The sequence below is a fragment of the Chaetodon auriga genome, chromosome 16, assembly GCF_051107435.1.
Source record: "Chaetodon auriga isolate fChaAug3 chromosome 16, fChaAug3.hap1, whole genome shotgun sequence".
NCBI classification, from domain to species: Eukaryota; Metazoa; Chordata; class Actinopteri; order Chaetodontiformes; family Chaetodontidae; genus Chaetodon; species Chaetodon auriga.
The window spans coordinates 9,681,903-9,705,891 of record NC_135089.1 but is presented as its reverse complement, the minus strand read 5'-3'; the positions used below and the strand labels follow the sequence as shown (position 1 = coordinate 9,705,891).

At 41.7% G+C, this 23,989-nt stretch overlaps 1 protein-coding gene across 1 annotated transcript; it reads right to left on the bottom strand.

The window, feature by feature from the left end:
• Positions 1-15,939: 15,939 nt before the first annotated feature.
• Positions 15,940-23,495, bottom strand: LOC143334229 (transmembrane protein 235). Its single transcript, XM_076752906.1, has 4 exons — positions 22,999-23,495; positions 21,755-21,832; positions 21,148-21,285; positions 15,940-17,890 (listed from the first exon to the last, which is right to left on the bottom strand). Exons 1-4 carry the CDS (start codon positions 23,171-23,173, stop codon positions 17,646-17,648), a joined length of 636 nt encoding a protein of 211 aa, XP_076609021.1. The 5' UTR covers positions 23,174-23,495; the 3' UTR covers positions 15,940-17,645.
• Positions 23,496-23,989: the final 494 nt, after the last annotated feature.

Here is a 23,989-nt window from a genome sequence, read left to right as displayed (position 1 = left end):
AAACAACTCCGGCTCACGTTTCCACATTATGCACACACAGAAAACTGCCCGAACATTTGTTTAAGGTACATGTGGGAAAGGGTCTTAAATGCAGTCATAAGATTTTCCATTAGCTCTGAGTATGAGGTCAGATGGCAGAACACACAAAAGCAGCTGCAGCACATTATGCGGCTATCATGAAGCATTTCTCTTGTAGTAAGTGGTGTGCTGCTAATCTGTTGCTAATTTGTTACAAACACTAATTTGTCATTCTGTAGCAATGCATTTGGCTTCCGATGAATATTGTCGACATGATTTCATTCACTAAAAACACGGCTGACAACTTAGAAGTTGCAGTAAACCCAAAAGACTGCATGCAAACGCTGCATGAGTGCACCTTGAAATGATAACACACGTCTTCTGTGGAACTTACAGTGAAGTGGTCAGCGTGATGCTTATTTCAGTTTTCTTTGTTATCAAGAGAAGTGAAGAAGAGAATTACTGAGAAGTCACCGCTGTTATCAGTTCCCCTGAAGTTCATTTGCTTGAAGCATAACTTCATGGTGCATGTGGCTAACACAATAGGACAACTGTCAATTTTGTGAAAAGGAAGTTTATTGACCGCTTCCTCAAGGTGGCTGTGTGTGCTTTAAAAGTCACAAAAAAAAGGTGTTCCACTCACTGAAATTCACAAAAGGTCAAAATGATGATTTTTGGAGTGAAGCCCACAATCAGGAAACAGATGCGACGCACGGACACCTACCAGGTCAACAACCGACAAACGGTGTGGCGTTTCCAGTCACCGCAGCCCGTCAGGACAGCAAGAGGCGGGCTGCTCATGGAAATCAACTCACTGAAGAGAAATGCACACAAAAGGACAACAGAAGAGGCAAAGAGAGAATGTGAGAGACAGACAGGCAGACAAATTGTTTGGCTGTAAGAGAAAACAGAAAGAGAAGAAAAACTGGCTGAACATAAGCCCGTGAAAAGAGAGCAATTCTTCTCTGCCAAACCCTCTGGGGCTGTTTGCGATGCAGGATACAGCTCTATTATTCCACTCTTTACAGGAAAAGGCTAACCACACGGTTACTATGGCAACCAGGTGACAGGGCAAGCGGCGCCCTTATTCGCTGAGCAAATAGCCCCAGCGGTCAGGCATCCTGACAGGGTACGGGGACCACAGTGCCTGACCCTGACCAGAGCAGATTGGCAGTGACGCCGGCCAAAGCCCCGCGTTCACCCAGCTGCCTCTACTGAGTCACTCCAGCGTTTACAGTCAAATAGGCCCAGATACAATCATGCACACACAGACATTCAGGAAAAACAGACAAATGCATGCACACAAGCAGACACACACACACAATTGGCAGAGGCAGGAGAAGGAGTTTGGCACAGTGTAGTGAAAACCTTCAGCTAATATAAATCATATGGGTCAGTAGGCAGTAAATCAATCATCCAGTTATCAAAACCTTCAGGTTTTATTTTCTGGCTCAAAAGTGTAAGTTCTGCCAGATATGTGCAAATACAAACACATGCACAGGCCTCGAACAGGACATGAAGAGCACTCCCCCTGGGTGAAAGTCCTTCCTCTGTTTGCAAACTGTCTTGCTCATGTCATAGTTACTACAGCCACTAGAGGTCGTTAAGGTTTTTGGTGGTGAGGTACAAGATACTGTTTAGCATCTGAAAGAGATGCTATGCCAGAGAGCCTTTCTATGTGATGTATATGTGATGAAAATTCAATTATCTAAGTTACCGGCACTGACTTTTGGTTTCAACCTGGACAAAATGTGTATTTTTTCTTTTTTAATGAATTAAATGCAGGTCTGTAAATGAGGACCTCAACCCATATGTTGTTCTTTGTTAATCATGGCACGTCCTTTCATTGATGAGATGATGGATGAGGGCGCTGTCCTAGTACGCTGGGTTTTTCAAAGACAACATACTCTCAGTGAGACAGGTCAGACCATTTGGCTTCGCCTGATAACTACCTGTATGAGTGGGACGGGCTCTCGAGGGAAGGGGTTGCAGAGGTTTATAGATTACTGAAGCCACGTGCTGTGAATAGCAGTTAGGACTGCATGTAGTTCGCTTTTTTGCCGATGGCACATTTCTGTGCACAGCTGGCAAAGCATTAGTTTGCCGGTCTGTGCAAGAGGCCTTTTAAGGAATTGCAGGAAAGCTCAAGCATTAATTGGATGAAATATTTTGGAGTATTAATGTCAGAGGTGACAATTGGAAGCTAACCCCTGTTATCACTGCACAGTATCAAGAGATAATTGCCTTGTAGGCTGCGACTATAGATTGCACTGTATAAGAACATGTCCCAACTGTTACAGATTACACTGATCTAAACATCTTTTCATAGATTAGAGTTTTGTCCACAATTTGAAATGCAGTTACCCACATCCAACATGTTTTCTTATGCTTATATTATTCCAGTCAAGTGACCTGCATTTTCAATTCTTTCAGATGATCTGTGACACTGAATGTGCCGTCACTGACATGGAGACAGAATGGACTGGCTCACTTCATGACCCCAGAATCTTTCAGGCTTCCTCTCTTTCCCAGCAACTGCCACAAGGTAGGCCATTCACAAATCACATCACCTGCCTGAGGAGAGAGAGGCCGCCAGGGACGCTGTTCCCCCCGCTATCCCCTCAGCGACTGGCGTCCTCTTGTTCAATTCCGGGGCGTAAAGTGCGCTGATGGTGGTCCTGCCAGCAGTATCACTGTTCTTTCTGACAGCTGCAATTAATGAACATCATGCGATTGGACGGTTCTAGCAGCAAGCGGATTATGCTTAAGTGCTTATAGCCTGTAGGCATGCTTACCTTTCTTTATTTTTATATTTCATCTTCACCTGTTGCCACGTTCTTTTGTCCCCACTCAAGTTGTTTCAAATCATTCAGAATATATACATAATACACACACGCATACTGTATATATACACACATTTGCAGCCTTGAGGTTTATGTTTTCTTGTATAAGATATTTTAATAACCTGCAGGTTTTCTGTTCTGTTTGAATGCATTTGTGTCCAAGGTTCAATTAGGTTGTATCAACATATTTTATGACATTTTAACTTAGTTATTCAATCGATTGGCAATTTCTTGCCAGTCTTTGTCTCTGGTTTGGTGGCCCTGATCATTGCTGTTCTCTCTTTACCACAGTGGATCGATGCGATCCATGTTCACCCTCTCAGGCTGCTTAAGATTAGTGTGCACACGCAATTATCATGACTTATGGAACTTTAGCTTTAATCTGTTTATTTATTAACAATGCAAAACTGGAATTATGATACCAAACTGAAAAGTTTTGCATGTCAATATTTCCCCACCAGCACCTGAACACACCAACCTGGAAGGTGTTTTATATTAACCTGTATTTTTTACTGCATTAAAGTGCAACAATGATATAAGAATAATAATGCTCACTGTGTCAGGAATACATTTGTTTAAAACTGCATGTTGACACAGCTAAAATAATTAAAATCATCTCTCTCCCTTGGGAGACAGAACAGTACTGTATTATTTAAAGCCAGATAAAAATGACTGTGTTACAATACAATAAATACTTTTTTGGCTCATTTTTTGCAGATGCTGTGGATAGTGGAGAACGAGCTGCTGTTGCACAATGAATGGGCCAGACTCCATTTGTCCTGTGTCCACTGTGAGAAACCCAAGCTCCTCCGGTCTGAGGTAATGCCATAGTGTGTGCAGACGGCTGCACGAGTGGATCGGGTGACAGCAGGGAGACCAGGGAGGAACACTTCCATTTTTAATCCCTCCCTGGCACACTCATCCTCGCTCTGTCTTTCATGTTGACACACAGTTTTATTCCATCTCCGAAAGCTGAAAATAGCAATAATGTTCCCATCAAACAATCCTCCGGGTCTATAGATCAAACTTTTTTTGTCAGGTTGGCAGCTCAGTCTCGAAGAAGAACTGTGTTTAAAAAATGTTTTACTTTTGTCAGCCAACAAAAGTTGCAGCAAGGGTTTTGTGCTGCAGTGCAGATGAGTCTACTGAGTGACGTTCATCAATGACAAGCTGAAGAACTGGAGAACAGATGGATGAGCTCTACAGAGAGAGTGTGTGTTGTAAGGTTTATATACTTAGTGGATTAAAGGTACATACTATATGTGTTACACTTTAGGTTTGAAGTAGTGATAAAGGCAACAGGAGCCACAGCACAGTGTAAATATTACGGGTTGCAAGGGTTCCTCTGGATATTAGATAACTTGTTGTGCAAACTCCAACAGAACACACACTCACCTGAGTACTTTACATGACACAGACGAATATTTTTCAGGCATGTTGATGAAATATTACTGTAAAAGCTCCAGTGCAGTGATCAGAGTCAGACTGCATCACTTTGAATGGTGATCAAAGGGCAAACATTTCCCCCATTACGTGGGAGGGGAGTAAAATGGAAATTTAAGTGTGTGTGTCTGTGCGTGGGTGCATGGTTGTGTATGGTCAGGTTATATCTGTATTCAAGAGAAATAACTTGTGGCTGCAGGGGGTTATAGTTAGACTTGTTTGTTTGTACAGTTTAAGAGGTCTCTTTTCACAAACATGCAACAGGCTTCATATGAAGGCTTCACGTATTTCAAGTAGTTGGGGATAAACTACTCTGACCTCTTGCCTTAGCAAAAGTAGCAATACCCGGGAAAAGTCTTGCATTACAAGAAAAAGTACTGTTTTTTAAATTTTAGTTAAGTAAAAATACAGCATTTACAGTACAATATTTCCAGAAAAATATACCTTAAGTATCAAAAATAATGCAGAATGCCCCCTGTTGTTATAAAATTAGCTTATTTTCATTACTGATGCATTAACGTGTGAGCATTTAAATGATGTAGCTAATCAAGGTGAAGCTAATTTTACCTTTTTTATATGCTGCTAAATAGCCGATCATTTGTTCTTTTATGGGCTAAAAAAAGTCGTGCAGTAGAAGTATAAATTAGGAGCATAAAGGGTGGAGTACAAGAGATGCAATTATTATTCTTAAAATAAATAATCATGTGTTTGGAATATGGTTAATAAGGCCTGGGCTCTCCACTGTAAAATACACAATGACCATGTGTTGAAGACTTCCTTGGAAGTGCTGCACTGTGGGCTGACGTTAAAGGGAGATCTCAATGACCACACTTTTGTTTAATCCCAGATAGCTTGTACCACAGGTTACATAACCCCTTTAAGACTTTCTCACGAATCACGAAATGCCTAATAAGAAACTCTAACATGGAATTTTGTCAGTGACACAACGTAAATGAATCGCTCAGCTGTTTCCTCTTTCCTAGTAACCAAACGATTATGACAGATCTGGCATCTGACCTGCAGTATCGGCAGATGACAAGTTCCCACCCTAGGCTGAATTGAACAGAATGTGTGATGGTGATGGTTAATCATTAGCCTCTAAGATAAAATGGGATCTATGAGACCATGCGTTTGTATCTGAGCTCTCTGGCTGGATTAGCTGTGTTAGTCAGAGAGGGATTGGTAGTTATGTGTGCATAGGCTGAGGTAACCTCTACCCAATAAAATTCACTCTCAAACAGGTTACACCACTCCTCTGTTCTCCCCTCTTTCTCGTGACCTCCATCTGGTTGTTGTGATACAGGTATGGAGAGCCAAGAAATACTGCTCCACAGACAAATAGATTGTAAAATCTAGGTCAGTGTGACTGTTTCCTAGAAGAGTGGGAGAAGGGATGAGAGAGGAGAAACAAGAGCAGAAAGAAAAATTGGACAGATGTGTGGAAACGGGCCATGAAAAACAACAAAAAAAAAAACATTCATATTTCTTTACTCTGACAGCCGGCTGCAGCATGGAGTGCATCTGAATAAAGCCCGGGACCACCTTATGGAAGGCTCCTGTCTGCTTTTATTGCAAGATTGTGGAGGGAAAGAGGGGGAGGGGTGCACAGAGGTCGGGTGTGTGTGGAGGGCAGGAGGGTTTGCAGGAACAGCAACAATGAGCTCATGTTGGCCCTTCCCATCTTGGCTTGACTTCTGCTCCGTCCCCCAGGGGCCATCAGCACGGTGTAAACTCTACAGTGAGGCATTTTCGGCCGCCTTTGTTAAACCACAGTGGGAGCGAGGGAGCATTGCGAGTGGTGGGTGCAGGCATGGTGGATTAAGATGGTAAAGGGCACATAGTGACCAATCCCACAGCGCTGTTTGTTTTGGCAGCAGACACATGTCTACGGGAATGAACACACACACACACACACACACAAGCACACACATCTCCGCCGGGCCACACTGATGCTACCGCTGGATCCAGAATTAGGGACTCAGCAGACGTAGATGCACGCCGCGTAAATGGAAACGAGCTCTATCCTTGGAAACACTGCGTGATTGTTTGTTTGTTTACCGTGTATGAGTCAGAGCAGCTTTGAGAGGGAGATGTTGTTCACCCCCGCACACACAGCAAAAAGACCATAATGCGGGCCTTTGTTCTGTGTCCACATGAAGAGATCAAAAACGGGTCAAAAAGGCATTCCAAACACTAAACAAAGGAATCTTCCTCCTACGAGACATGGGCGTCGACAGCCTCCACATGAAAGCCCCCAGTCGACTTACACATTTCCCTCGCCAAAAAGCCTCTGCAGAAACTGACTGGGACAAACTGTAGATTCCAGTTTAGCAGTGACAGATTTCACAGTAATTCTCCAAAGAAAGCAGGAAGAGAAATTGACTGCGGGGTCATTTGAGTGCAAGCCAGTAAACACTTGAAAACAAAAAAAAAATGTGAGGAAGTTTGCAAGTGTACAGAGGAGGCCGGCTTCAGATGGTGGACAATTCAAAGGCCTCTGCACCCGCTCTGTCCTGAATGTGCATGCAAAAGTTAAGGAAGTGGTCATTATTGACGCAAAGAAGCCTTAGTCAAATATAAGAAGTGTTTGCAGATGTTTTACAGGAGGAAACTGTCACTAAATTGCAGCCAGCACAGCACAGGGCACAGGACCTTACTGTAATAGAGGAGAATAGGAGGAAGTGCTGCCAACACCCTATTGGGCCTTACTGGAAGCACAGTGTCATTTGGATTTCCTTCCATGACATATGTGTGTCACTTCTTGCCAGCCAGGCGGAATACAGTGATTGGCAGGCAGACAAAAACAGACAATAGCTGGTAACCGATGCCTTAACAACACTGCACAGGGTGCACTTACTTGCATAGAGCAGGAAACTAGGCCTCACATGGATATTTCTCACATGAAGTTTTCAGTTTAGTTCAATGCAGCATTCCCAGCGACATAAGCACGTGTTAATGTGACAGTCAGCATGCTAAGTATGAAGTTTTGTTTTCATAATATGTGAATATAAGGTAGAAAACCTTTGAGGCCGCATGCATTACTCTGTGTGACAGCACGGTGTCATTTTGATGCCAGCCTGTAGAGGGTGATGTGTGGTGAATGGGTGAATGCTGACACCTAGTGGATGATTCCCCTTCACCAGAGCTCAGTGAGTTCAGAGGACGTTGGATCAATGTGGCTGTCGCTTACATTGTGTGTCCATCTGGATGATTAATTACTCGCCTACAGGCGCCCTGCATGCATAATGAGTCTGTGATAAAGCTTGGGTAAGCTCCTGTTTATCACAAGGAAGCTATTAGAGCCCTTTTACCACTGTGTTAATTGTTAATGTGTATGTTTATGGGCTATTGATAGATTTAAGACATTATCTTTGCATACATGATATATTTCTGTTTATCTATGAGCAAAAACTCTCCTGCTGTGTGCAATTCTACACAATGCTGAAGTACTTTGGTCATCCATTTCTCTTTTAAACCATGCAAGCATTGTTAGTACTGCAGTGTTTGGTCAACCACTTTGGTTCTGACTGAAATACTACTGCCTGGATTGTCATGATACAACGTTCTTGTGCCCTAGAGGATGAACCCTAATGACTTTGGTGATGGCAAGTTCTCTGACACCATCGACAGGTTAGAGAATGAATGAACTACAGTGCAGTGGGGGAGGGTGTGGAGTTTAAAGCTGCTTTAATCAATGTTTTTATGTGAACAAAAGGCTAAATGAATATGTGTAATGACGCTTGTAGTGACAAATCCACAAAGCATTAGCACCTGACTCTGCAGTTCCACTCAACTTTAAGGACTGTTTTAGCCTCTTTCAGCTAATTGTTTTCATGTTATATCCCTTGACCTTACAATTTTGATTCAGTTTCACCACCATCATCAGTGCTGTTTCAAGGCATGACAGACAAGCAGCTGTTTTTTGCTCCCTTCTTGCACAGCAACAAACCAAAGACAAAGTTAGTGAGAAGTTTGGTGGAAATGTACTGGAGCATTTAATTACTAAAAGTCAATTATTTCCTTCAGAGAGGAGAGGAGAGCTAAAAAGAAGACTGTGTGTGAGTGTGAATATTGAACTTAAATTCGATTGCCCAAAACACAACTCCAAATGAATGCTAATGAGTCTGCTCAGTGTGTAAACATGCAACCACTTGCTATACGCTCTCATCGGGCAAATGAAATTCATGCGATGCCCTCGTAACAGCTAGCGCAGAAATTTAACAAAGGAAGCATTCTGTCATTTAATCAATAACGCTACAAGATTCATATTTGTGCCAAAAGTCTCTACAGATATACAATCTGGCCAAAAAGCAGAATTTTCGCTCCAAGTTTACTTTGTGAGCTTTTTATTGTCTTCCACAGCCTCCCTTCCTGTAGTTCAACCTCAGCATCAACAGCAATTACTGCTGTTTATTTTAGGACTTCCACAAATTTTCCCACACGGACCCATAGAGGCCTCTGGCCCTTCACATTTAGAGCGAAATGTAATATTTTTGTAGGTTAATATCAGCTTCGACATAGAATGTCATATGGTTTCAGGTGGTGTCTTGAATCAAATTAGAGGCCATGTGTATCGTGGTTATTGGGTTACCATGTCTCTGGAAGGCATGACGCCATTACAGCTGCAGCCACCCCGCACGATATTTCCAGGCAGCAGCATGAAGCCTGTTTCTCACTGGCAATTTACTTCATGCCCTCTTTGCATTATTTGCCGGCTTCATTTAACCTTATTAGCCTCACAATGACTGTGGTCGCTGGCGCTATGAAGGAAGCTGCACAGTGGAGATAAGAATGCATTTAGCTTCGACGGGAACAATTTGTCATTGTGCACGGAAATAAAAGCAGCAAGACGGAGAACGTGGACGTGAGAGACTGACAAAGGTGGAGGGAAAATAGAGCCATTTGTCCTGTCCTCTCAACATTTTCCTCCCTCTTGGGTCATGGCAGAAAGCAATGTGCAGCTTTCATCAACAGAAAGTGGGACTATTCTATTCATAGAGAGGAATATGGGATCCATCCTTCCATTCATTATTTTCTGTCTCTATACTTCGGTCTTGATCTGCCTGTCTGAATTTTCTGTTTACAAACCCAGCAGGGAAGCTGTCCTGTCCTGTCCTTTCTCAGCCAAAACAAGGGAGATGCTTGTGCTTTTGTCGGCTGTTTTTAAAGCTTTCCAGGAGAAGTCACGTCACAAGTCTTCATGAGCAAAATGCAAGTTGGGATGCAAGTCATTCAGGTGACTGGATGATGACAATGATGCAGCGTTTCAAACTTAACCTGTAAAAGCTGTTATAGAGCACATTATAGCTGAGTCTGATCAATGCATAAATAGAATTCATTGCATCATTATTGCATACATATTATTCTATGGGTGCACTGGATACCTACATGCAGAGAAAACAGGACATTATGCTTGATCGTGTCACGATACTTGGGTTCAGATTTGATATGTACTGCAACCTGTGATTTGATATCATGATTTATCCAAATTTTTCTTTGCTTCTTGGGGAAAAGTTGAATCATACACCTCTATATACTCTATATCATCTAAGAAAATAATGCACTTCATATGCTGCCATATTGCAAAAATAAGCCTTGAATAGACTACTTTTTTCTGCTACATTTATCTGTTCCTGGTCATCGAGCTAGTGTAATAAGAAAATAAAAAATTAAATAAGACTTTAGGCCGAAATGAACAGAGCACCGGAAAACTGCACACAGCACAAATATGAGCCTTTAATTTAGATACTGTATATTGATATGAGTCCATTTTCTTCCCAGCTCTACTCTGTACCTGGCTTAAAATTTTAAAGTTGGGCAAATAGATATATAAGCTTGTGACTGCTTATAATTAGTTATACCAGTGGCTACAGGCACAAGGCCTGCCACAGTATTACAGTTAAATGAGCAAAATGAGACAGACCTGTAATTGAAAGTATACAGACAAAACACTTCTGTTCATTCTGGTATCGAACGTCGTTGTAAACGCATCATTTGTGCCAAACCAATCTCAGCAATACATTAAAAGTACTTGAGCATCAATAATTAAAAGCAAATGCCAAATAAATGTGCGCCGTAGCCGACTGTAATAAGCTTTGAGGCTGCTGTGAGACATTACTCAAACATTTCAGAACATAAAGGGAATAAAAGAATATATTAAGATGTTCATTTTATTCCACTGAGCCATTTTAATTTAGCCCTGACAATGAAATATGGAATCCGTGTGGCACGACTACATGATATAAGGCCCGTGTGATGTTATGTAATTTTCATTGCTTCAGAATTTTACTGGCAAAACAGATCGAGTCTTTTCTTTCAGATCTCAGGTCCTCAAATTAACGAGTCAAGTGCAACTTTTTCTGCAGGTCGCTCCTCTCAGCATTTCCAGTCTGTGTTGGTGTGTATTTGTGCCCTCGCGTGTCGCACGATTTATGCGTTTACCCTTGTGTGAGCTCTTCCTCCCATTTCATCACTCACCTGAATAGCCTATACTTTCATCGCAGGAAACAAGTGAAAATGAGATACGTGGCTTCATCTTCAATTTCTAGAATGATCCCATCACTACTGGTGCTCTCTGAGCAAGGGGACAGGTCTAATTAACTTTTCAAGTGGCAAGAGAAAACACATCTTATTCACGTTCCTCCAGGGACTGAGTCCCCCCTCGGTTTATGAGACCACTCAATCCTGAGACATCAGCTCAACACGCCCCTCGATTGCGGGGCTAGAATGAACGTGAAGTGGTGGAGTGTCCATGAAGGTTAAAGATTTAAGTTGCCACCACAGCAGGGAGAAAAGATGGTCAGAATCAGAGTGTGGAGATGAAAGCAGGTGAAAAGAAGAATATATTATACAGAACATAAATTTTAAGGATATACTGGACTCGTAAATGGATGTGCTTTCAGATCTGAAGGCTGTACAGTACTCCTTTAGTTCCCTCTTCAGGAGTCACTTATTTTTCCTGTCCCTTCCATCAAAGCCTGCAGTATATACGCCACAGTGTGCTGCATCTTGTATGAGCTTTTTGTGTAAGCTCATATATATCTCAAAGACCTTGTTTCAGGATTACACATCCAAAACAATCTTTTCCTTGCAATCTCTGGGGGACTCCTGCAGTTCATACGTTCCAGCCGCTCGATATCTAATATGTTATAGTAGTTTATATGAAATGAAATGAAAAAAAAAGTCACAGTAATGAGCTGCCTTCACAGGTACAGTCGTGGTTCTTCATAAGGTGTTATTGCTGGTGTGATCCACTCATTCAAAGTGTTGATGGGGTGCGTTAACATAACTTCATCACGTTTCACAACAGCTGACGAGACAGGAGGTTGAACACGTCATAGGACTCATTTCAAATCGTCCTTCACTTAATAACTGAATCACTTAATAACTGAATCTTTTCCATTGTGCTCTTCTTGAATGTGCTGTCTTTGCAGGACACTCCATCAGGGTCACAATGACGCTCCACAAGGGCGAAGTACCTCCCAGCAATGTGAAACGCAGTAAGAAAGATTATTGGCCTTGAAGCAGTGATATATTCACTTTTCTGTAACGTTTCAGTGAGTGGCTTGTTCATTATGATGATAGACCTACTGAAAGAAAGAAAGAAAGACGGGACCTGATAGCAGCGACTGGAGGTGCTACGCCCTTATTGACCAAAGTAATTCAATAGAGGAAGCTGTTTAGTTTATGTTCCAGCATTTTCATTATTCACATAATCATTTCCGAAAATAACTACTATGCCATCTGACCTTTTTTCTGTAAAATATTAGACTTCTCCATACTGTGAATATTGAATGGTCATATTATAGACCTAAGTGCAAAATGAGGCATGCATGATGAACCACCCTACATGTGGGTTACTCTACAGGTGCACCTAGTCTACCCCCCAAAAAACAGTGTGCCTTATAGCCAGTTTCTGGATGCATCTGCACAAGGAATGAAGATTTCCAAAACCTGAATAGCCAAAAAACATTCTCCTTTTACTCACTCCGACTTTTCTAGAGCAAAGACCAAGTGTATAAAATGTGGCATCAGTATGTAGGAAAAGCAAGACTTCTGAATCCATGGACAGAGAAGTGCTCTCTGCCATGCTGAGACACTCTGCAGATGGCAGTCATTTTATTTAGGACTGGATGTTCTGTGGCATTGACATGATGATCACTAATCGTCATGCTGGAACTGTGGATCAAATTATACTCCAGAGTGAAAGCAGGTGTAGCTTCGACCTCAAATGGCCACACCATACTGGATAAAGCAACAATTAGTCATGGCGTATCAGCAGGTCACATCTCCAGTGCACAGGATGTATGTATGTATATTATAATCATGACATGTATGAGAATGCATCAGCACTATGGAGCTGAATAATGACTAGACTTGCTGGCAAGTGGCTTCATGTGTGTTCAGTCAAGCGCTGGATGATGGACCAGGTGCACCTATAGAGAAACTCATCATGCATGCCTCATTTTGCACTGAAGAAAGTCTTACGTGGACTGAAATGTTCACACTTTTGCACATCTTGTCACTGTCTGTACGGCGCTGTAATGTATTAAAGAGAAAATCCAGAATCACAGTTACATTTTTCAATGGCAGCAAATGTTAAATCAAGGGGGAAAAAAAAACAGAAATATGAGCATGATACAGGAATGCTGCCATCCTTATGAAAACATCCACATCTGAGATGAAAAAAAAACAGACTCAGAAAAAGAGACCCTTTGCTTTCCTCTGCTGGGCTTCATTATCTGGGGGTCATATGTCAGTTGTCAAAAAGCTGCAGTATGAACACGCTGTTCATGTGAAGAATGATCTGCTGTCAAACCAGCTTTCTGCTGCCGTGTAACTTTTTCTGTTATTTCACTTGAGTCACTTGATTTTATTGTCTGTTACACCTCTGAGCTATGGAGGAAAACCTCCTTAATGTATTTGCCCTCAGTCAATGGCTTTCCACATTTTGCAATGGAGTGAGCAATGCGATAGCTTGCTGTGGTAACCTGACTGATAGCAGGACGATGAGATGAGGGTTTGCTTGCTTTCCATACCTGCACATTTGAAGGATTCAGCCTGGTCTGCCTCATCCTTGACATTATTTCATGTTTGGTCTCAAAATGGTTGGAATGCCCATACCTTTACTAAAGCTTTCTTAGCTAGCACCTTCTACCGAGGTGGCTCTAGCAGTGTCACGCTTTCTTCCCACTCGCATTCTGCAAAGAAGGCAGTGGGTATTCCCTAACCTGGATGGAGTAAAGCGGGTCTTGTGTGGAATGTAGGAATAGAGAATAAACCCTCAAACTACCATAAATAACAGGCTGCAATACTGCCGTTGGCTGTGAAAGAGGTAATTTGGTATGCAGATAAGAGGGCATCAACATTACCAAAAAACTATCTTGCACACTTATAGATTATATTCACACAGCGGCCATTTTCCCACTGATGTCACAATCTCCGTGGGAAGCTCAAATGCTGAAAATGGCTGCCATGTGAATAGGATCAACTGCTAGTGTGGCATTGGTTAAGGTAAAGCATGCTAATGGTGGCGTGCGTGCCTAAGGCTGCCGACCTGTTACAGACATATGATCACATTAGGGTCCAGTTAACTCTATGAGCTAACACATCACAAAAGGCTGCAACAAAGACAAACTGCAATTCTGAAAAAAAAGAAGAAGTTGTGATGCTGTGTAAATGAAAACAGATGTAATCATGTGCAAATGAACTGTAGGTAAATATATTGTCTCTGTACTGTTTTCAATTCAGTATATGTCAAAAACGATTAGCAAGTTTTTATTGTTTTATTTCCGTTTTACACAGCGTCCCGACTTTTTTGGATAAAAGGATAAAAACAGGTTGTGTTCCCTAAATGACTTCTAAACTGAGAGCCTAGAGGTTGTCCAAAAGTGAAAATTACGGCACTCTGTCAAGGACAAGGACACAAACCAAAGAGTAATGGCTCAGCACCAACTTTGCTTTTCTTCTGCCAGAGCGGATTGAATTATTATGTTCCATAAAAGTTTAATGGGATTTCAGCCGGCCTAATATATAAAAGGGGGCTGCAAGACTGAGTCGCTGTGCTCCGGTCCTTCCTTTATAGCTCTGTGCTTTCTGTAGCATCTGAGACAGGATTGCCAGGCAGGAAGCTGCCAAACAAACAGCTGAGTGGACACAACGTTTCATCGTTTGGATTTTGATTCACTGGCTGAGGCACATTCAATCACGCAGCAAATCACATTTAGGCAAACATAAGCATACCTTTTAATGCTATGGCGTCTATCTCTGCCATGAGCTCTGCTTTTCACATTACAATGCTGAACAGTGTAATTTAGAAATGTTTTTAGTGCAGGTCGATGTCTTGGGGTAGCAAATTCCACTTACAACTGTAGTAGTCCAACGTGCATCTCTTTAACCCCTAAACCCACTCAGCTCATCAACATTTTGATCCTACAAAGACTGAATTGAGATTTCATGCACTACTGTATTTACTGCCAGGTGTTTGAGGAGCAATGCAACACAGTTGAATAAGCGTATCAGTTTCTTGTTGGATACCATTTGTAAAATTCCTATAAAACTGTCAGAAAACACTCGCGTCATGCGGTACACATCATTCGGCTGTGATGGAAAGTCAGCAGGCCTTCACCCAACATGATTAAAATTTCTTAGCGGTCCTTATTGTACCTACAGACTTTGCTTCAAACAGTTTTGCTCCAGGGCTATGTCCTCACTTGTATTTCAAGTCCTGCATTCAGTCATGAGAAAATTATACTGTACAGAAAGGCCGAAGGTTCTTAGTGCTGAGAAGCCTGAAGTCAGGGATGTTGATGATACTGGAGGATGACCCCTGTTTAATGAGTACCCAGTGGAGTTTTTTTGTGCGTGTTCAGTTGTTCTTTGAATATTTAATATTTCTCACTATTTTAAGCATATTTCTCTTTTAAATGCACTTTAAAAACAAAGAAGAATTCCAAGAAAAAACATTTGTAAAGCCATTTGGGTATTTTTCTGGAACCTGCACTGTTTGCATTGCCTCGCTGTCACCTTCTTCACCTCTTTTATTAGCTTTTACAGTTTATTTTCCAAATAAAAGCCAATAATACACTGAATATTATGAACTTACTTCTGTGTTAAACTTGTTGCCACAACATCTTCAGTGTGTTGAATGTGCAAATATATTCAGAATGAACGAATCTTTTGCAGACAGCAGTGTTATAACATATTGGTCAGAGATGTCTGAGTTATTGGCAGTTCTTTACGCAGCTGTTTTTCTGTCCGACTCCTGATGCGCTTCATTTACATTCAGAAGCAGGCACTTCCAATTCAACCTTAAGTAAGGTGGCTAGGTATTCTAACTGCAAGACGTCTCGGAAGAAATCTCAGAATTGTGTTATATATATATAGAATAGGTGATATATAATCACGCCTCTAAACACAAAAATCTTCAGGACATTTGTGCATTTTGATGACAGTGTGCTGCTGACATTTGAAAGCATTTGATCAATGTGGCTTTTTTCTGTTGCCTACTAACAGTGTTCATGCTACAGCTGGATTAATGTTTCATTTGTGCCACAGTAACTTAGTTCAGCCTTTCACTAATCAAAGTATACGCAAGGTTTGTCACGATGGTGAAAAAGAAGACGCAAAGACAATATGTTTGACAGCACTTCAAAGTGCTCATTTTTCTCTTTTCACAGTGATCTTTTTAATTCCAACTAAGCAGAGACGAGAAGTCACACTTCTAGAAATGGACAGCACAGACACAATATTACAATATCTAGCTGCTAATGACTCCGAAGGAGGCGGCAACACATGCGCATATTCTGTATCGCTGAAAGCAGCTTGCAGGATCCCCCAGAGTGCACTTACCTTCGGTCCTGTTTGCATGATTAATGAATCTACCAGCAGGATGGGAACAGGAATAAAGTTTTTAAGCAGGAGGCACAAACTAACATTTTCGATGTCTCTCTAAAAGTCACAATGCTGAGCAGCCATAACTGTCTTGACTCCTACATCATCCACTAAATCCTAAGCGCTTTTCAAATGCTGTGAGATGCAAATTTCTCTTGTACGTGGGTAAAAAATACAATAGCTGTGAAAGATAGCCTATCAGTTGTGCCTGTGTGCTAGCGTGGCTTCATTGCCTGGTGGTTTTCTGCTGCACAATCAGCAATGCTTTCACTTTAGAGGAACACCCAGAAGCACTGATGTGAACCACATTTAAATACAGTATAAAATATGGGTGCAGAGGAGGTGCAACAGTCCTCCTCAAGTCGAAAAGCCTCATATAGCGCTTGTCCAAAAGAAAATGATCCCATTCAACTTCACTTCTCATTCAGCCTGCGTTCACATTGCAAGTGAATTTGCATTTGGGTGAACAGATGAAGCTGTTTTCTGTAAACTACTACAGAAATGTCTGCATATATATGGACTGCAACATGGCAACATAAGGCTGAACGGACAAAAACACTTCAAAAGCGAGAAAAGAAAGAAAGAAAAGGACCCTGCTTATCAATGCAGTAATTACCCACCGACTGGGTAGCCTGTTTTTTTGTTCGTGTTTCCACATTTCCAATATCACTGCGGACTGGGACAATGGACAGAAAAGTATAATGAGAGAAGGAAAGGTAGTAGGGCTCACAACAAGCCATCAGACACAGTGAGCTCAACAGCATCACTTATTCAGCATCAGTGACTACCTTTACCTGCACTCTACTTTTCCACTATTATTCCAAATACGATAATATCCCGCATTTGAAGCAGGTCATGTAAACAGCATATTCCCTTTGGATATTCCAAAAGTAGCATTTTCTGGTCAAACACATTCAGAATATGTGTCTCAGTCGGGGGTTTTACCGCACACAGCCTCTTGTCTGTTTACAGTCAGCTCTGCGTGTTGCCTTGCCAACAGTTTGCAAGGGTGGGATAGAGATGCACACACAAAAGAAAAGCCCACATTTCAGGTCGGAAGGAGAAACACACCTACTTTGAAACATTACGAGAGACGTGGATATCAACAGGTGTGGGAAAACTTAGAAAAAAAAAAGCTGCATACAAACAAGATTAGTATAATATTCATTAGCCATGCAAACAGCGTATCCCAAATATTTTCTTTTTTAGAGTAAGGGCAAGAAGCTGAATATTTTGTGCATGTAAATGTAGTCTGTGTGTCTGTGGCTGCAGCTATGTGAAGCCAGCTTGCATCTACATTTCAGTTTCTTGGCCCTTGATCCATTTGATGGTACTGCAATACCCCTCAGCACTGCTTTTCCTCAAAAATAAATAAATGAATAACAACAGCAACAACATACCGTCCAGTCTGTGGACTTCTAGATTCACGTGGTCATCAAAAACATGAACCTATGACATGGCGATGGCTACACCAGAGTCATAGTGTCCCTTCATCTGTCTTATTCTTGCAGCTAGCATGAGCAGCAGGGCAGTGGCCACCTCCAGGCTGTAGGAGAGCCACGCTGCAGCCAAGGACCAGCCGAAAGACACGTCCACGTCGGCGAGGTTCTCTGGGGACACCGTCCGCTTGAACTCCTCCATGGCCTGGTTGGAGTATCTGATGTAGGTGCTGACCCCGGTCAGGGTAAAAAGACCTGTTGGTACACAGAAACAGACGGATGGCACCACTGGCAAAACAAATCCAAATTCACCTGCACCTGGAAAACGGAAATGGATCCATTTTGACGAATAAGGTAGAAGACCCTTGAGTTGCCTAATTACACACCATAATCACCATGATGTATTAAACGTAACCAGTTTTTACGGTGAGGTCATTAAGTTAATAATGCGATAATTAGCACATTTTCACACGAGTCAATGAAGGGCATTCGATAATATAGACGTGCTAGTCCAATAATGAGAAACAATTAGAATAATCTCAAAGCATTAAAGATTTAAAGCAGTTTTAGGAAACATTTATCTCAATCACGTCCATATTAATCCGACATGGTGCTTCTGAATTTAATCAGATCATTTGCTCCACAGGAGGAACCTGTGACATAAATACGAAGTTTCAACTGTGCGTCGTTTTTGACTTCTTCTTCTTTTCTTTCCAAACAGACAAATGAAGCCTCACGCATAACAGTTACAGCAGAGGTGGGCTGAAAGGAGTGACACACCGCTGAATGTCAACTCCAAAAGACCTTAAATATCGAGTAGTCGCCATTACATGCATAGTTCGGACTGACCTTTACTGTGGCAACCGCTGTGGAAGGCACAACCACTACACACTGCACAACTGTGTGCTGGAATTAACCTCTGCTAATTACTGTGGGCTTCTCTCTCAATGTCTATCAAGTTGTGGGCTTAATTTGCATGTCAGCACACCAGAGAAGGAAAGACAGAAAGACTTGCAGTCAGGTGTCCATTGCGGATGATTATGCCTCCCACATGGGCAAGATTTCACCTTTAGTTCTGGTCTACATCAATTATGTAACTATGTGAAGTCTTACGTGTACAGTTCCACTTCTATAGTTCCATTGCACTTTACATAAAGTCTGAGCTGTTCCTGTACCATACAATGGATTTGCTAAACATTTAGTATTGTGCTTACTTATTAATGCGAAAACATTTGGAGGGACAACCTTGAGCTGCAGATTAACGGCTGTTCAAGCTGAGGAAGAAGCAAATATTGTCCGAGACGGAAATGTCAGTTATGCCAGATGTCCAAAGAGATAGATTCATCAGCGCTGCAGTACGTGATGTGAGTGTTCAGAGTGGAATTTCAAAGACCTGTTGACACATAGCTCAACATAAAACTCCTGTTTGGACATGTTATCTCTCATACTAACATTTCAAACTCAGAAAAAGGTTCCTGTGTGTTAAATAAGAAGAAGGGGGAAAAAGAGCAGAAGAAAACGTTGAAATCCATTAACCCATTTGTGTTTACTTGATGTCAGAGGTGGTTTTGGAAATGGAAGAGCTTGCAGCTCTTTTGATGCACAGATATGGACAGAACATTCGGTGCAAAGCATGAATTTAGCTGTCTCCTCTGTGTCACATGGGAGGCCAGGCCTGTCAGCACAGATGATGAAGTATACACAGTAACACTGCCTTCTATTTCCGTGACAGATTCATCTATTCAACCTCATCCACACCCAAATCTAGATTCAAGTTCCTTCCCTTTGAGTTGAAAATGCATCATTTGATGGATATTCTACTTATTGTGGCTGGTCAACAGCTGAATCCGTCATGGTGAAGGAAAGAAGCAATCTCTCTGTTGCTGTGCTGCTTATAAGCGTGTCCTTCCAAAGATTCCACAGATAAGGTCTCCTCGCTATATAGACCAAACCTAGAGCTGCACAGAGGTGGACTCTCCAGGGTGATACTCAGTTCTATCTTTGAACTCCTACACTGATGGACAAAGGCAGACTCAGGTTGTCTCAGGGGCAGGGGTGGAAAAAAATAAATAAAAAAAGCATCCTGCATGAGGTGTGGCACTAGTGCACAGAAAGTGGTGATGCATTTATGGTGAAGCAGTTCCAAACCCTCAGATTTAACTTCAATGATTAATTTAATGACAAGTACAACATTAAATACTAATTTTCTAGCATGTAGGCCAGCCTATATGGAACTGCATCAGGTTTTCTTCACTGAAGGGGCACACCAGAGGGCTCTTTATCATGTTTTACCACAGGTTGTTTCATTCAGTTTATATTTCTGAGCATTAAACGCTCTCTTCTTTTGTGTGACATATAAGAGCGTTAGCAATCATAATCTAATAAGACTAAGAGTCCACAGCCATGCTAGCAGCTCTGTGAGGCAGCACTCTTGCACAGTGGTGCCTTGAGCTAAATACAAATGCTAGCATGGTAACATGCTCACCAAAGTTATTACCATTCATCCTGAGGGGACTATTACATGTGTGTTCCAATTTCAGGCCAATCCATCCAACAGTGGCTGATATATTTCAGTCTTGACCAAAATAGCCGACTGGCCGAACAACTGACACACTGACACTGCCTTCCTTAGAGCCATGTCGCTAGCATGGCTAAAAAAAATGCTCAGAAACTCAGTAGTGCATCAAATGTCAGGGCGGTGCACCATTACAAGATCACAATGATATTTTAGGATGATGTTTCTTCTTCGTTTTTCTTGGAATGACCTGAGAAAGAGCCTGCCGTTGATTCCAAGGGGAAATCTAACTGACTCTTCTAATCAGGGACAAATTCTTCTGCAATTTTGTGCACTTCATCATGATCAGCAATCACTGCTGATCAATACTGATAATTATGTCCGTATTCATAGAAAAAAGGGTGGTTTAATGTCTAGTTTCATGTCAAGACACATCAGGAACCAACCAAAACAGAAAATGTTTAACATACGGGAGTCCCTGTCAGAGCAGCACGACCATCACTCACAGCACTGCTATAATTGCGTCTGAATGTAGTGCCTGAATGCAGTGTTTTAAGATGTCCTTCTCCTTACTTCTTAGAAAAACCCCATATCCTCCCACTCTGAGCGAAAAGATCAACTCGCCGAACGGGATTTTGAATTTAAAATGTAGCTGTGGGTTCTACCTTTCCCAGCTTTCTCCAGGATACACAATAATCACAGTTGTCTCATTGGCCCTCAGTCTACTGCTCTAAGAAGGCTAAAATGACATTTTTGCAGTTGCCTTAAGTCAGAAGGGAATCAAAAGTGAGAGGGAGCACTTGAAATAAGAGATTTCAAGGTTTTCTAGGATAGTGTAGTGTGATTAACACACGCTAAGGCACCTATATGTGTACAATGTGCCGCCCACACACTTTTCTTACACACTGATGATTCCCGTCAGAGCTGCCTACACCGTGAGCACTCAGAATTCCTTCAGATGAGAAAAAAACAAACAAATAGTAAAAAAAAGACTTACTGCCGAAGAGAAAGTAGGATGCTGTTCCAGCCAGCAGGTTGGGACGGCTGGCAAACGAGCTGACGAGTCCCAAGATCCAGCCAAACACCAGCAGGACCAAGCTGAGGGGCAACACGATGACCACCACCTTGTGCAAGCCTGCACACGCACACACAGTATGCACACACAAAAGCATGATGGTTACTGCGCTTAAAGATTTTAAAGGACTATGCTTGTTACAGAGCCTTCATTACATGTCTGCTGGATTTAAATTAACATTGCTGCTGAGTACAACCATTTTCAAAAGCAGTTCTGATTTTCAGATTGATTTCTGCCGTCCAGGGAGCCATTGCTTTTCATTGTCAGCAGGGTGTGAAAATCAAACATCAAACATGTTAAGATTTGCTTCAGAAAGCTTCTCACAGTGAACAACTTCTTGCATTTCATTGACAAAGCTGCAAACAGGGACTGTTTAAAAAAATCACACCATCCTTTGTAAAAATGTTCATGTTTGCTTATTGTATGTCTTTTGGATTAGGTTTTCTAACAGCAAATTTCTCCAATTTCTGCTCTAAATCCACTTCATCCTGTCGTGTGATGTCAGTTGATAAAGAAAACCAGCACTCACCAAGAAGGTGCCTTTCTGCCTCTGACAGACTGGACATATTTGCTGTGAAAGAAGGGATGACTGAGCTCCTGTTCACTCCTGAAAATGTCAAGGGAAAAGGTTGCACACGACAGGACGTGCGGTACTGGATACCAAACAGTGTCAGTTTTTACCCCAGAGTTGCACAATTAATGATATTTCAGAATGTAACAAACACATTGCATGACTAAATTAATCAAACCAATTAAAGACATGACACACAAGACACACTGTGTGACATATTTGTTCTCAGCCCTGCATATGTGACAGTTTTGCGCCAAGAATTTCAGTGCATGCTCCATTTTTTTGCCGATATTTCACTGCAGGTGAGTGCTGCTTAAAGAGCTTCAAACTATAAGGTGTGTCATTAAATGGTATTTACTGGGTGAACTGTTGGTGGCACTAGCCACAAATTGAACACCTCTGGGAGCACCAAGCTGTGCAGCCAAGTATATTCTATTGCAAATGTATAAAAAAAAAACAAAAAAAAACCTCTCTGCAGCCTAGTGAGTGTCTGCCGTAGCTGCCTGCAGGGCGGCTGATACAGGTGTGAAGGGTTACAGTTATACTTCAGAAGGGGAAAACTGCAACATCGTACACATCTGATTGTCCTGTGTGGTGCAATGCTCACTGAATGTAAACTGAAAAATTCAAGAATCTAAATGAGAAGTTCAGCACTAATTCAGCACCTAGCGTTTATTCTCCAAGATAAAAGCACAGAATTGAGATTCACTACCAGCAGTTTTTGCACCTGAGTTCTCCTGTGAAGTGATGAGGGACAAATCAAGGCAATGGCTTCTGTCGATGACAATAAACACGGCAACGGAGCAACATTACAGACCCATGATCCATGAGCAATTTTCAATCCCCACAGCATCACATGTAATCCACTAAATCGATTCTCTCTCTCTTTTTTTTTTTTTTTTGGTCAACATTGGTTCGAACATGCCTGATTCCGGAATTACAAACATTGTAAGTTCATGCAAAATAATACAGCTTATGATTTAATCTTCGGCTTTTTTACGCACAGCAGTGTTGATGCGACATGATAAAGGCTCCTCAAAACGACTCTATAGACTGAGAAGCAGTGCAAAAGTTATTCAGCATAAATGAGGGCTGTATCCAATTTTGTTACAGCACGAACACCATGCTTTGGCTGTACAGGCTGTCTGAATAAAAGCTCATACAAACTACAGACTATAATGTGCAGGCTTGAGTTGTCATACCTTCATTAATTCTCCACAGTCCAGAATGTGAACTCAGGTCGTCTGGACCTGTGTGGTTGGGTTTATTCACATCGATGATGTACCAGTAATCAGTCCCAATAGCCACAGCGAGGAGGCTAAAACTGAGCAAACCTGTAAACCCAGCACTGAGGACCACCAATTCGTACCTCATCATACGGAGTCCACACGCAGACCGCAGTTACTGTAATACACTGTGAAGTGTTTATTTTTTTTCTTCACTGTAGTTTACGTCGACGCTTTAAAATGCGCGATGCGTAAAAGCTCTCCATCTGGTTTCATCCCTGTAAAATGCTGGCTCTCCATGGCTACCACGGTCCTAAAATGCAGTTTAGAATGGAAAGTGAGAAAAACACCGCAATCCGTTAATTGTTTCCAGTTTACTTTACAGGGAAAAATAAGAGAAGAGAGATGTATCTCTGAGCATCAGCTTAACACACGGTCAGGCAAAAGTGTCCTCCGGTGGCAGCTGCGCTCCTGGATTGATCCACAGAGTCAAGCTAAGAGGAATAAAACGCTATGCTTCCGTTGTGGAATTCCAAAATAAAACCACGACCGGGAAACACGGTGCTTAAAATTTATTTTTTAATGCAAAATTTTCACATCCGGCCCCAGTGTAGTTACTTCATGTTTGCATGACACTTACTGTTAGTTACAGTCTATTTTCAACAACAGTATCTGGAGCTGTTATATACATAACTGTAGCCACACTCCTGTCCCCGCCATTAAAGTAGCTAGTAAATGAAAACGCAACCTAAAGATGAGGTAAAATACCCAGACTTCCTAAATTAAAGTCGAAATTTAAAGGTTTAGCACATCGCCTCCTATACTTACACTTAATGAAATAAAAATTGAAGTTCATCGGCTTATTTAAAAATTACATTCAAAAAGATCGGTTGGTATAAAATCCTGACTAAATCAGATAATTACTTTAAAAACTTCGCCGCACTTTCTGACCAGGCACTTAAGCCAC